At 38.1% G+C, this 15,581-nt stretch overlaps 1 protein-coding gene across 2 annotated transcripts in view; it reads left to right on the top strand.

Annotated features, from left to right (window-relative positions):
* Window positions 1-668: 668 nt before the first annotated feature.
* UBR1 (ubiquitin protein ligase E3 component n-recognin 1) overlaps window positions 669-15,581 on the top strand; it is a 137,888-nt gene continuing 122,975 nt past the window's right edge. Inside the window, exons 1-3 of one of the 2 annotated variants that reach the window (XM_063089130.1) lie at window positions 736-813; window positions 5,427-5,501; window positions 14,114-14,370. In XM_063089130.1, coding sequence (XP_062945200.1) covers window positions 14,195-14,370 — 176 coding nt within the window. In that variant the 5' untranslated portion in view covers window positions 736-813; window positions 5,427-5,501; window positions 14,114-14,194. Of the gene's footprint in view, window positions 814-5,426; window positions 5,502-14,113; window positions 14,371-15,581 lie in introns of both variants that reach the window. The other variant, XM_063089129.1, reaches the window with a different exon arrangement.

A 15,581-nucleotide genomic window follows, 5' to 3' on the forward strand; every position in this document is an offset into this window, starting at 1 on the left:
TTCAGAATTATTCCTTTGCATGTGCAAATATATAGCTTGTGGAAACTGGGTTTTTTTTTCTCACTTACTTTATCTTGGTCTTTTTAATATAGATTTACCTTGTGCAAGAGCTGCATGGTTTTCGATAACATGGATGTACAATAGTTTATTCTGTCTTCGCTCTACCAATGACGACTAGAGATTTTCAGTTTTTCACTATTTCCCCAGCACCACCCGCAATAAAGCTGGGCCCGATCTTTTTTCGTACGCATATGCAAGTGCCCACGGGCTTGACTTCCAAAGATGGAAGAGCTGTGAGTACTTTCTTTTTCATTTTGTAGCCTCTGGGGAACCACCGCACGTCCATCGGGCGACAAAACACTCCCAGGCCCCAAACCGGCTAGCCAGGACAGGTTCTCCCTTAGCCCCTGACAGCTTTCTTCCTTTCATAATGGACGATGAATTTGGTTTTTTTACCTCGCAGATGCAACAGTTCCCAACACCAAAACCAGATATACAAATACCCAGCAACCAAGCTGTACAACTAACAAATAACAGGTAAAAAGCCTCCAGCCCCCTCAGGTCGTGACGTTTGCTTCCGGGAAGCTGACCGGAAGCCGCTCCTCGGTTCTGCGTCAAATCCGACTTCAGGGACCGTCGTAAAAGTGTCGCCCCTCGTCTCTCGGACCCGCCACAGGTTTCCGCTTTCCTCTGGCCGGGGGTCGGGAACTGCGGGCGTCAGTTTACCTCAAGATGGCGGATGAAGAGACCGGGGGTGCGGAGAGGATGGAGATCAGCACCGACTTGTCCCAGACCCCTCAGCGACTGGCATCTGTAAGTCCTTTTAGGCAAGTTCCTTTTGTCCTCCCCCCAGTCCCTTCCTGCTTCTCTCAGGAGGGCTTCACCCCTTGTGGAATCTTCAGGGAGGGGAAATCATAAGGATTGATCTGGAAAGGAAGTCACCTAATAAAAAGTTATTCGTAACCGACATTCCTGCCAGCCTGGTCTGCGGAATATAATGACTTTGCCCTTTATTAGCCTTGACGAGCTTGAGCATGCATGTCTCTATCCTGAAGTAGAACGAACTGGTGATATTAGACGGTTTGATATGGGGCCGAACGGAGCGGGGTTGAAGAAAGAGCGGTTTTCCGATAGACGCAATGCTAACCTCTCTTGATAGGAATCCAGGACGCGGTACTTGGTGTTGTATTGCATAGCTGGCTGGATGGGACCTGATAGTGGCAGGGAATGCTGCCACTGTCAAGTCATGTCAAGATGTGGGCTGTGGGAATTGTAGTCCTTTATTATAGCATCTGGAAAAACCCAGGCCTGATCCTCAATGGATAAGCCCGTCATCCGTCGCTGAAGGGACTCCTAGACATTTCAAGTCAGAGCAATACTTTTAATATTGGAATGTATACTTTGCTCTTGTATTTTGAAAGAATGGGAAGGCAGAGATAGTGAGCAAATTCAATCAATAGTTTGGCTACAGGGAGAAAGCTAACTGAGGAGGATAAGAGGTAGCAGCCAATATTAGGGAATGTTCTGGGGGTCCCAGGCATCGAGCGGGAAGATACATAGGAAATATTCAAACATCAATCACTGCCTGTTGTTTTATCAGTTTGTCTTTATAGCTGCATATAAAAAGCTGTGGGATGTATACCTCTTTCTTAAGTTTCTTTGGTTTATAATTTTAATAAAAGCGTTCTTGACGTATTTTAACCCTGCAGACACTTGAGCATTGTTTTATGAGAGAACAGAGTGAGCTCCAGAAATGAGTCAACCCAGTGACTAGACAGACGGGCTGGAACATAGAAATCAGGTAGGGAGGGAGTTGGAATAAGAGTCTGGCCACTGTCTAGGTCAGTACTTGCAACCTTCCTCCACCCCTCACAGCAGTTCAAACTCACTTCACTACTGGTAGCAAAGGAGGAAGCATTCATTTAAGATGATAAGGAATTAGAAGATAGGACAAGTTGTAGAAGCAGCCGAAACATCTTGTCTTAATGGTAGCTTGTGCTTTTTACATGTTAGAAGGAGTAAAGAAACTATGCTGTGGCTAGAACAGTTGTAGTTTTGTACTGTTGAAGATGACTGATATTTATTTAAAGGTTTGGTATATTCATTCCTTTCAGATGGCACAGTAAAGCCTCATCAATTGGGACTCCACTAATTTGGAATTGGAGATAATGGTACAGGAATTGAGCTAGAATTTATGTGGCAAACTCTTTATTTCAAGAAATATTATTAGGCCGAGCCCGTGGCGCACTCGGTAGAGTGCTGCGCTGGGAGCGCGGCGACGCTCCCGCCGCGGGTTCGGATCCTATATAAGAACGACCAGTGCACTCACTGGCTGAGTGCCGGTCACGAAAAAAAAAAAAACGACATAAGAAATATTATTAGATTTCTTTGGGCAAGTCTTGGATTTTTCAAAGTAGTAGGTAGATAGTGTAATGCAGCCTCAGGGAGCTCAGTCTAGTGAAACAGATAATACAAGTTCTCAAAGAGTTTAAGTTCAAGATAGGGTCTTGTAAGTGGATATAGACCTGTGACTGTTTACCTTCCACCTTTTTGTCTTGAATCTCTCTATTTGCTTGAGGAACCCAGAGATCATCCTACCTTCCTTTTCTTTTTAAAGCTACTATCTTCAATTTTATTCTGGCATTGTAGTAAGATACTGGCTTTCCAGTTTACTACTTCTTTGTTATTAAGCAAAACAAGCTTAGTTTTTTGTTTTTGTTTTTTTAAATTTGAATGATTTATATTTTAAATCACCATTGAAGGCAGGGGAAAACAAAAATAATAAATACGGGAAGTTATAGACATTTAAGAAATCTCACCATTCCATTAGAGTCTTATCCCTGGTTATACCGTCTGAGTTCCTTAAATCAAACTTTCTTCTTAGACCCCAGATCATTTTTCTGTCATATTGCTATCAGCCATCATGAAAGCTGTCATATTCCTAACATCACCTAACATGCAATTAGGCTTAAATAATAGGTATGAATTATTGGACATTTATATAAAAGCCATTGCTTAAGAGTCACCAGGAGAGCTGATTCTGTAGGTCTGGGTTGAGGTCCAAGAATATGCATTTTCACAAGCATCCCCTGCTGATTCTGAAATTCTGGTCTATGGCCACACTTTGAGTAACACTTAACTAGACATTGGAAGTTATCAGTGCAGAATTGACAGTTGAAGTTATGTGAATAGGTAAGATCTTTGAGGAGGAAAGTGTATGTGTGTGTGTATATGTATACACACACGGGGGGGTGGAGAGAGAGAGAAAGAAGGGGGAGAAGATTCCAGGAGTGATTGAATTTCAGGGGTAGAAGATGGAGGAAGAAGAACTAGAGAAAGACCTGGAAACAGAACTGCTAAGCAAGTAGGAGGTGATAGTAGTGCACATAGGGTGTAGTTTTCAGGAGTGGATGGTTTATTAGGTCTATGATGATGAGGACTGAGAAAAATTGGGAATACAGAGGGTATGTGGTGTGGTCTGCCAGAACTTCTGCCTTCTTTCTTCTTTGACTGGATTTTCTTCCTTAAGTCCATCTCAGAAGATTATCTCTCGGCATAGTACCAAGCTCTTTTCTTTTGCCTGTCTATACCCTCTGCCTAGGTGATTTCACCTAGTTTTGTGGCTTTAAGTACCATCTGTATGTGTTCAGTTCCCCAACTTATACCTCTAGGTTAATCACCTCTGAACCCCAGAATCATAAATCCAACTGCCTACTTGGCATCTCCACTTGGATGTCTGATAGGGGTTTCAAACAGGGGGAGCAAAAAGGAAGTTACTGTAGCAACACTAGCCATAGTTGGTGTTTGCTCACACTAGGCAGATTATCACTGGAGATGGAGAGGAGTGGATGAATTTCAGAGATTTTGGAAGTATGGTAGAAGCAAAAAGACTTGCTGATGGATTAGACATGGGGGGAAAGGGATGACATCTGGATCCCAGCTTTTGGCTTAAAGCATTTGTGGTAATGTTTGTGTCATATACTGAGAGGAAGGACCAGGTTTTAGGAAGGAAGAAGAGGAAGGCAAATCAAGAGTTTTGTTATATTTGCCTCAGTAGATGTTACCTCCATAATAGCTCTTGAACACAAACAACTCTCTCTGTCTCCATTCTACCTCTGTAGTCTAAGCCACCGTCTGTTGCCTGGGCAACTGCACTGACCTCTTAACTGGTCCCTTTGCTTCCACGTTTGCCCTCTTCTGTTCATTCTCCACAGAGCAACCAGAGTAATCTTTTAAAGACTAAATCAGATCATGTCAGTCTCCTGCCTAAATCTTTCAGTGGCTTCCCACTGTACTTAGAATAAAGTTTAGACTCATTATAAGCCCTGTAAGTCTTTGCCTGGTCTGCCTCATTTCCTTTTACTTTCTCCACACACTTTCAGCCACCCTGTTGCTAAAACAAGCCCAAGTGCTGTGTTGCTTTAGGGCCTATGCCTTTGGTTGCTGTTCCCTTTCTGAGAGCTTTATTACTATGCTTTTTCTTGACATACACCCTATCTAAGAGATGGGTTCCTCTTATTCTCTGTCAAAACACCCTGTTTATTTCTTCCACTACACAATTACAATCTGTAATTACTGTATTGCCTTTACTTACTTACTGAAATGTCTGTCTTTCTCATCAGAATGTAAGTTCCATGAAGGAAGAATAATGTTTGACTTGTTCACTGATGTATCCTGGTATGTGCTTGATATGGCAGATACTCTTAAATGAATGAATAACTGAGGATTACCATCAGTGATTCATTTTAAGAAGATTGGTAGTGAGTGGGGGATGGAGGTTGTGGATGGAGGAAGGAAGGAGGGAATGAGGGGGCATATTAGGATAGTGGCTAATGTTGGAGTCCAGGCTGACTGGGGAGACAAACAAAGCCCAAACAGGGATTCTGGGGGCACTGGTGGGATTTGAAGTATTAAAGGTCATGATGTTGACATAAGTGGAAGGACTAAATATTATGATCAGAAAGGGGAATTTTAGAGTTTGAGAACATGGGAAAACATCAGCTTTTTGTGTTGGTAGAGCCAGGTTAAATGCACCTCTTATGTGTTCCTATAGCACCTTTTCCATACACCTTATGTATGTAGCATGTCTCAGGCTATATGCTACGTTACCTGTCATACTCTGTGTTACTATCTTTACTTCTAGATAGTAAACTCCTTGATGGAGTTTGGATGTATTGTTCTCCCAGAACTCATGTGGAAATCTGATCCCCAATGTGGCAGTGTTGGAAGCTGTTTGAGTCACGGGGTGGGGTGGGGGCAGATCCCTCATGAATAGATTAATGCTCTCTCTAGGTTGGGGGAGTAATGAGTGAGTTCTTGCTCTATTAGTTCCTGCGAGAGCTGGTTGTTTAAAAGACCCTGGCACCTCCTCTCTTTCTCTCTCTCTCTTGCTTCCTCTTGCCATGCGATCTGCTTGTACCCGCCAGCTATCTGCCACTATCTGCCATCGCCATGAGTAGAAGCAGCCTGAGGCCTGCGCCAGATGCAGCTGTCCCAGAATCGTAAGCCAAATAAACCTCTGTCCTTGATAGATTACCCAGTCTCAGGTATTCTGTTATTAGCAACACATAATGGACTAATACACTCTTTGAACTGTTCTTTGTTCACATCTGCATCTCCAGTACCTAGCACATTGCTTCAGAATTTTTATTGAATGCATGAGTGAATAAAGACACACTATATGAGATAGAATGGAGGGAGAGATAATAGGAATTGAAGAGGTTAAGAGACAGCCTAAAGTTTAAAATTGAATAGAGAAGTTTTTTTTTTTTTAATTAACATTATTGAGGTATATTTTACATACAGTAAAATGTACCAATTTTAAGCATTTGCTGAATAGATTTTGACGAATGTATATACCTATGTGATTACCACCAAATCAGGATATAGAACATTTCCATTACTCTCCAAATTGTCTCGTGCCTAAATGGGGGGACTTTTTAAGTTTAATATTGTTATGCTTATACAATAATCATGGAAATCAAGGAAAAAATTATCCACAGTCTCATATATGTAGGGCATCTTTAAAAGATAGTTGACTTTAAAATGTTGAGATATAGGAGTGATTTTATTGAAGGTGATTCACTTTCATTGAAGGTGATTTTCTATAGATATTTGGATCTATAGCATTTTAGGCCAGAGCACAGCTTTCTGTAGTAAGGACACACTCTGAGTGGGAAAACTGTGATGAAAACCTAGTTCTCTTGAGTCCTAACTGAAGTGCTTGATCACCAGATCTTAGCAGGGCCTAATGCCTGTTGGTTTTTCACCATCTCATAATTTCTATCATGGGCAGTTAGGGAAATTCTGATTTTCAGTACCAAATTCTGTAGAGTTAGATATGAAGTGGTTCTAAAATCCCAGGTCAAAGTGACAGATTCAGTCCAACTACTTGTAAGAGGGTGGGGATGGGACAGTATCTTCGTGTAGATGAGTTGGTGCTGGAAACTGACTTCTTATGTTTAATAACAGACAGTATACTGTAAATAAAGATTTTTGTCTTTAATATGGCACAGAGAGCCTGTCTGGGTAGATATGTATATAAATCAGTGAAGTAGGGTGAACCAGTGAAGTATCTTCCCGTCCTTTCCTAGTGTGCTGACTTTGAGGGTTGCCTCAGATTTCCCTTGCCATCACTTCGCCTATTTCTCTGAAGATGTTAATCATATTCTGTGCTCTGTGAAATAGTTTTCTTTAAGCTTTTAAACCATTTCCTCAGATGGCTTAGACAACATATTAGGAACTCTTTAGTCCCAGATGATTTACTGTGAACTTTTATGTGTTCTTTCAATATATTATGAATTAACATGCCTCCTTTTGAAGAAACAATACTTATTTGATGAGTTTGGTTTTTAAAAGTACTTGGTACAGTCTTTTTTTTTTTTTTTAAATGTTGTTACACACCTGTGATAATGGAAACATGCTGTACTAAATAAACATTACTTAAAGACTCTGGAGGAGTTATTGTGTTTCCCTAAGTGCCTACTTGCTACCTGGGAATGGCATAGGTCCTGTCCATAATGGAATCTACTGTTATTCACTTAAATATAATTCTTCTTCTAATGGTTTACTTAATACTGCTCTTCAGAACGAAATCTGTTTGACTTGTTTAGAGGAATGGGGCTATAACCACTTAATGTGTCTTTATGGACTAACTTTTAAAATGCCTTTGAACTTTCGGTATTTATGGGTAAGCTAGAAATAAGCCACAGGTCTTAATTTATCCCATTCATTTTTTTATACATACATGCTCTGCCTTGTAATTGAAGAAAAGATTTTAGTTGGTTTGCAAGTATATATTACATAAAGCAGAAAGAGAATGTGAAATATGTACCCCAGAGTTTAGGAAAGCAGATTTCATTTATCCAAAGGCTTCAAGGAGAGCCTAGAAAGTTGGGGCATGAGCTATGGTCAGAGATGAAAAAGGAAGAGAGTAGTTTAGGAGGGACAGGACACTTTCAAAACCCAGATTCTGACAGCATGTTTATACATTATCTCAACAGGAAAGAAAAGAGAGGGGCCTTGTATGTCACATGGCTCTATATTTGACCATGGCTTATTTTATCAATGCCATAAAGACGTAGAAGGCTTACTTATCGTATTTACAGACAGCACAAGGCTGGCAGGGATAACAAATATGTTATAGGGTGAAAAAAAAAAATCTCCTTACGCTGAAAGTTGAGTGAAAACTAACAAGGTGAAACTTAATTGTGGTAAGGCTTTATACTTAGGTTCATTTGTGTATAGGACTAGGTTTCTTATATGTGATTGGTCTAAGGGTTTTAGTTGTCTGCATACTAACCAAGTCATAAGTGTGATGTGGCTGCTGAAAAAAATAATCTTTTAAAGAAGTGTAGTGCCCAAGATAAGGACAGTAATAAATAGTCCCAATCCTCTGTATGGAAGCATATCATGCATGTCCATAAAAGAATAATCAACATGGAAAGTGGTCTGGATACCATATCTTAGGGATGGACAAATTTCTTTAGTCTCTTCATTCCAGATTAGTCCTGGAATGAAGAGGCTAATGAGAGACATAATAGTTATCTTCATTTATTTGGAAGGCTGTTTAATGAAAGAGCAGAGTGAATTGTACTAGATTATTTCAGGTAGTGTAGGATAAAAATTACAGGAAGGTGGATTTTGGCTTAGTTATGAACTGTAAGAATGGAAATGGGCTAAGTAGTGTTTAGTTAGCCTTAGGTAGTTAACTTAATATATGACAGGTGGAGTTTCCTGTGGGGTAAGCAATTGAACTAGAGTTTTTTGTTGTTTTTAAACTTTATGAGTCTGTCAAATAGTATTACAACAAAACTTTGTATAACCAAAAATTTCTTGTTGCCTAGAGATGCTCTAATGACTAATACAGTACTGGCTATGAAAAATTCTAGAGCCTCCAGTTTTTGTTTCCACTTCAAAAAAGAAGAATTAGAAAAAGAATTGCAGGGCTTCTGAAGGCTCTGTAGATTTCCAGCAGTTGTCTAAACAAGGATAAGTTGTGGTTTGAACAAAAGGAATCTACTGTTCTTAAGTAAGTTCCTTTTTCAGAATGATGTTCCCAGACAGGCATCCAAGTTCCTGGGTCAGAGTTGAGAACATATCTTTTGGTCTCCATGGGGATGAGGAAAATGTTTGGAATGTTTGGGAATTTAAGTGTTGTGAGAACTTGTTTTTACAGAGCAGTCAATTAGGCAAGCCTTCTCTTAATTCCAAATGTTGAAAAAATTTTGTTTTTTTCTGGACATAGAAGTAAAAAATTCTTAATTTTATTCCTGTCACAAATCGGGGAAAATATTAAAAACCACACAAAGAAAAAAAGTCAAACCTACTCCAGTCACCAGTGATAATTTGTGAACATGTCACCCAGTAAAATACATACTGTGTAATTTTTCTTATCTGGCAAAAAAAATTTTAGTTGAAAAATATTTTCCATAGTTTTGTGGCAATAATGGGAAAAAACTTTGTGAAAGAGTGTAATTGTACTTTGTCTTCTGTAAGGATTATATAAACAAAGTTATAGAAGGCCTGATGTTGTCAAAATTCGCTTTGTTCTCTCTAGTAAGAAGCACTTAGCATTTACCAGTTACTGAGAACTTTAGTCGTATACTTGTGCAAGGCCTGTGAGAGTTACAGGGATTTGAAAGGCAAAGTTCCTCTCCTCAGGGAGCTTACAGTTTAGTTGAAGAGGCTAGATATACGCATTCAAAGGTAACTGATGATATCAGGCTGTGGTGTAAGTACAGAATGAATACCTCCTTCAGTAAGTGCTGTATTGGAGATAACAGAGGAGAGAGATTTTCTTGGGCTGATCAGTGAAGGATTCACTAAGGTGGGCCTTGAGCTGGGCATTGAGGAATAGATAAGGTAGGGTGGAGGTGAAGGGATGGAGAGCTAGTGGTGAGATGGATGGAAAGGGTGTTTAAGGCATTAACACCCAGACTTTCTGCCCAAATCAACCAACAGTATAATGTTTTAAAGTATCAGTTCTTCATGCTAAGCCATGTAATGACAAAAAGATACAATTTAAGAATATTTAGTAGTATTCAGAAATAGTAGGTAGTTGTTAGCAAAGAGACTTCATTTAGAGGAAAAGATTAGAAAGAAGTCAATGTTTTTTGTTTGTTTGTTTGTTTGTTTTTGTCTTTTTCGTGACCGGCACTCAGCCAGTGAGTGCACCGGCCAGTCCCATATAGGATCTGAACCCGCGGCGGGAGCGTCGCCGCGCTCCCAGTGCCGCACTCTCCCGAATGCGCCATGGGCTCGGCCCGAAGTCAATGTTTTGTTTTACTGTTAATGTGAAATTGAACAAGTCAATAAGGGTAAATTTAAAAGAACTGTATATTTATTTTTGGTTTGTAGAAGGAGCACTGAACTCTAGGAGTTAGGATACCTGCTTCTGTTCCTGACTCTGATATTAACTGGTTATTTCATGATCTTGGATAAATCAATTTACTTCCTTGTGACTCAGTTTTCTCATCTATAAAATGAGGGGCTTGTACTGGAAGATCCTATGGGTCTTTGGTGACTTTCAAGTTTCTCCTATTCTTGAAAAGAGAATGTGAAAATAACTAGTTCCATGCCTTCTGTTACTGGGTAGGATCGAAAGGTTTTTTGTTTGATTTGTAGCACTGAATATAAAGGATTTTTTTTTTTTCGTTTAGTACTGTTTGAAGAAAAGAACCTTGGGTATAGCACAGAACATTAAATGTTATCTATCTGCTAGTTGAAGGTGTTGCCAGGTGTATGGAGAAAACAGGTTGGTCTGTGACTATCGTAGAAAAGTTGGAATTGGAATACTGGAAGGTATAGTTTTTAAAAAAGGTTTTAGCAAAATATTTTTAATTTTACAATTACAAAATTACTCCTCAAATATGGAATCACTGTAAATATATTCCATGACAAACAAATTCAATGAAAATATACTAAAATTTCATCACCCACCCCTGTTAACATTTTACTATCTATTCCTCATGGTTTTTTGCTATGTAAATATACATATATTTAACCAAAATAAGATTTTTTTTGGTGGCTGGCCAGTATAGAGATCTATACCCTTGACCTTGATGTTACAACACCATGCTCTAACCAACTGAGCTAATGATATCTAATTGCTCCTGCACCATTTTTGAAAAAACTATCTTTTCTCCTTCAAATTGGGTTGGTTCCTTTTCAAAAATCAATTGATTATGTATGTGTAGATTGATTTTTGGACTCTTCTGTTCCATTGATATTTATGTCTGACAATGCTAATACTGCACTGTCTCAATTAGTATAGCTTTATAGTCAGTCTTGAAATCAGGTACTACATATCTCTTTTAGGTCCTTTATATTTCCATATTCATTTTAGAATCAGCTTGTTAATTTTTACAGAAAGTTTGCTGGGATTGTGTGGAATTTATAGATCAATTTGGGAAGTATGGACATCTTAATATTCAGTCTTATAATCAATGAACATGGTATATCTCTTCATTTATTTAGCTCTTTTAGGAATTTATCTCAATGTTTTGTTTTTCAGCATAGAGGTCTTATACATCTTTTGTTAAATTTATGCCCAGATATTTTCCATTTTTTGATACTATGGTAAATGGTTTTTAAAAAATTTTTATTTTCCAATTGTTTGTTTTTAGTATATAGAAAGAATTGGTTTTTGTACATTGATCTTATATCTGGTGAGCTTGCTCAATTCACTTAAAATTTGTGTGTGTGGGGCCGAGCCCGTGGCGCACTCAGGAGAGTGCGGCGCTGGGAGCGCGGCAACACTCCCGCAGCGGGTTCGGATCCTATATAGGAATGACCGGTGCACTCACTGGCTGAGTGCTGGTCACAAAAAAGACAAAAAAAAAAAAAAAAAAAAAATTTGTGTGTGTGGTGTGTGTGTGTGTGTGTGTGTGTGTGTGTGTGATTCCTTAGGAAATTTTCTGAGAAGATGATAATGTCATCTGTAAATAGAGTTTTATTTCTTCCTTTCCAATCATGCCGTTTTTCTTTTCTCTTTTTTTTTTTTTTGTCTTATTACACTAACAAGGCTTCCAGTACAATATTGAATAGGAAATTGCCTCTTTTCCGATTGTATTGGTCTTTTTCTGTTGCTTATAACAAAAAACATGGAACTGGGTATTTTATAAAGAAAACGAAATTTGTTGCTTACAGTTTCTGAGGCTGGGAAGTCCAAAGTCCAGGGAACACAGCTGGTGAAGCCCTTGGTGGTAGCAACAGTAAAAGCAGGCTATCATATTGCAAAAATGGCAAAGGGAGCAGAGAGAGACAGACTCTTTGTGCTCCTCTTTTGAAACCCTCCAAACTATGCCCATGACCACCATTTTTAATCCATCCACTATGGTGTGCTCCTATAATTTCATCACCTCTTTAAGGCCCCACCTTTCAATTACCATAATAGATTTTCCACCCTCAACACTTACAATGGGGATTAAGATTCTAATATATGAAATTTGGGGGACACAATTCAATCAATCCACAGCACTGATCTTGGGGGAAAACATTCAGTGTATTCTTGCATATACTTTTCTGTCAATCTGTAGCTCTCCTCATTTTTTAAAACTATGTCCTTTTTTATTCACTTTTTAAATTTACATAAAATAAATTACTATTTATTGTTGTACAGTTTTGTGAGTGTTGACAACTGCCAATAGTTGGGAGACCACCACCACAATGCAGATACAGAACAGTCCTCTTGCTCTCAAAAATTCCTTCTCTGCCACTTTGTAGTCAACCCTGCCCCACACTCAACCCCTGGCAACTGCTGTGCTGTTCTCTATCTCTCTAGTAGTTTTGCCTTTGCCACAATGTCATATAAATGGAAACATTTTTAGCGTTTTTAAAAATTTAAATTATTTTAATTAGATTGTAACTTAAATGTACACAAATATAAAACTAAGTTTAAATACTTTATACTTACAGTTTTTACATAACTGTAAAACAAACATGAAATGCTAATAAAACCAGAAGGTGAACCAATTTCAGATGAACAGTGTTAATTTAATTGGAAGGATGTTAACTGCAATTAAATTGCCAAAGTTAGGTTGATAATAGAGAGCTATGCCCTCAGCTCTCTTTGTTTCCCCAGTCTCCATTCACTTGAGCCTGCTGTACAGAGTGGCATTAATAATGTTGGGCTGGTTGAATGGTTTAGGGTAATCAGACCTCACCTTTAAGCCCAAACTGCCAGTAATTCCCAAATGTCTATTTTTAACAGAGAATGCTCTGTTAAATGCTTGAATACCTAAAAAGATTCCTTGTTTGGTTGAAGATAAGAGTAAAATGGTGGTTTTATAGAAATCTGCATATAGTGGCTATTAAACCCACCGTTTGTGAGAATCAGGAATTTGGCACAAACAGAGATGGGCTTTGCTTAATTCACACAGATGCTCTCAACATGGTCCCACCTACTAAGAGGCAGTACATAGCCTTTTGGATTTGACTTCTTTAACAGTAATGCATTTTGAGATTGTCCATGATGTTGTGTGTGTTGATAGTTCTTTCCTTTTATTGCTGAGTAGTATTCAATTGTTTGGATGTACCACAGTTTGTTTATTAATTTATCAGTTGAAGGACCGTTGGGAAATTTCCAGTGTTTGGCCATTTTATAAATCAAGCCGCTATAACATTTGCATACAAGTTTTTGAGTGAACGTAAGTTTTCCTTTCTTGGGTAAGTAGTAGTTTGACTGCTGGGCCATATGTGTATGGTGAGTGTATGTTTCACATTATAAGAAACTGTCAAACTCTTTTGTAAAGTGGCTGTACCATTTTGAATTCCCACCAGCACTTTCCTATTCAACTTTCTACATATTTTTTGGCATTTGGTATTGCCAATCTTTTTTTTTTTTTTTTCCTCTAAAAGATGACAGGTAAGGGGATCTTAACCCTTGACTTGGTGTTGTCAGCACCACACTCTCCCAAATGAGCTAACTGGCCATCCCTATATAGGGATCCGAACCCACAGCCTTGGTGTTATCAGCACCACACTCTCCCGAGTGAGCCACAGGCCGGCCCTTTGCCATTCTTTAATTTTAGCCACTTTAATAGGCTGTGTAGGGGTATATCATTGTCATTTTAATTTGCATTTCTCTAATGACTAAAGATGTTGAGCATGTTTTCATGTGCAAATAAGCCATCTGTAATAATTGCTTTTGAAGAGCAAAATGTTTATTTTTGATGAGGTCCAATTTATCCTTTTTTTTTTTCTTTCTTTCATGGATGATGCTTTTTGTGTTCACAGAACTCTGGCTTACATTCATTTTGATCTCATTAAACACTATGGTTCCCTAAAACAAACTAAGAGTATGGGGAATGCTTTGTCTGTACAGTTTATAATAATAGGATCACCTTTACAGAGCAGAAGTTGGCCATTCTACAATGAAGGGTAATTCTCATCTACTATAGCTGCTCTTCTTTTTTTCAGCTGTGATATGTGGGCAACTGCTTATTTCCAATGTTAATTTTTTTTTTAATCACCCACTTTCCTTTTGTATAGGTGAAAGATAAAATATATAATAAATCACTTTGAGATTACAGAATTATACCATTATTTTTGCCACTAGATCTTTAAGAAGGAACTTGTAAGAAAGTCTAATCTTTGTCTTCTTTTCTTTCAGGTGTGGGATCAGCAAATTGATTTTTATACTGCTTTCTTGCATCATTTGGCACAATTGGTGCCAGAAATTTATTTTGCTGAAATGGACCCAGACTCAGAAAAGCAGGAAGAGAGTGTACAAATGTCAATATTCACTCCATTGGAATGGTACTTGTTTGGAGAAGATCCAGATATTTGCTTAGAGAAATTGAAGCATAGTGGAGCATTTCAACTCTGTGGAAAGGTTTTCAAAAGTGGAGAGACAACATATTCTTGTAGGTAAGAATTAGAAATTTATAGATTTGTTATAATTACAGTGTTGGTATTTTGTACCTCTTTCATGATGTACCTTTCTTGGTTTGTTACTATTTATAATATATTTAATTCTACTTCATTAACTTCCTTTTTCTGTATACTTATACGTATGTTTTTGCTATTACAGCTTATTTCTGAATATATGACTTCTAGTTAATCAGCTCTCTCACTTTTTCTTCCTGTTCTCCAAAAGTATATGTGATAGATTTTTGCCTTGTTTATAATGTAGTTGACACACTCTTATCTGAAACCCTTGGGGCCATGTGCATTTCAAAATCCTGAATACTTCTCCAGCAGAGTCAGAGCAGGACCCTGTAATCAAACATCACATTTCTGTAAGAAATCTATGAATGTTCACAGTAATTAATATAAATAAAGTCTTGTGTCAGGTCAGGTCATTTTTTGCCACCAAGTGAGATTTAGTGCAAAACCTACAGAAAAACAAAACCTTTCTGTTTCAGGACTTTTTGTATTTTAGAATTGTGGGTATGATATTGTGGGCCCGTAGGAATAGTTGGAATTTAGTTGAATAGAAAAGTCCAGTGGTAGGAAAAGTGGAAGCAGTTTTAAGCTTTTTGTTCTTTGTAAGAGCAGTTTCCTTAAACATCATGGTAACACAGAGAACTTTTTACTCCCTACCCCTGCCTGAAATTTTCAACTTTAAGATCTTAGCAGCACTTTTAGTTTTCTTCCTTCATTAGAGGTAGTTCAGGTTAGGAGTGTGAATTTTTAGACTATAATCCTAGGCTTGACTGGTGTATGTATAGGTAAAAGTTGTTTAGAACATATTTTCTTTTTTATACAGTTCTTAGAAAAAAAAATTAGTTTCTACATTTTATGTACTGTTTAGCTATGTATCATATAGTAAGTTTCATTTATTTTCTTATGTATTTTTAGGTAAAGCCCAATCAGTTTTAACTAAGGCATAGTGGATATTTATAGACCTCATGTCTCCGAAATTTTCATGGAAACATTTTTAATTATTACAACCAGGGGTTGGTACTGGCATCTACTGGGTAGAGGCCAAGGTTGCTGCTAAACATCCTACAGTCCCCTTTACTGCCAACAAATAATCTGGTCCAAAATGTCGAAATGCTGAGGTTGAGAAATCCTGTTTTAAATAGTTCAGAAATCATACGTATTTTACAGAATATTATTAAACAACCTTTATTTCC

This window comes from Cynocephalus volans, chromosome 3 (genome assembly GCF_027409185.1).
Source record: "Cynocephalus volans isolate mCynVol1 chromosome 3, mCynVol1.pri, whole genome shotgun sequence".
Taxonomy (NCBI): Eukaryota; Metazoa; Chordata; class Mammalia; order Dermoptera; family Cynocephalidae; genus Cynocephalus; species Cynocephalus volans.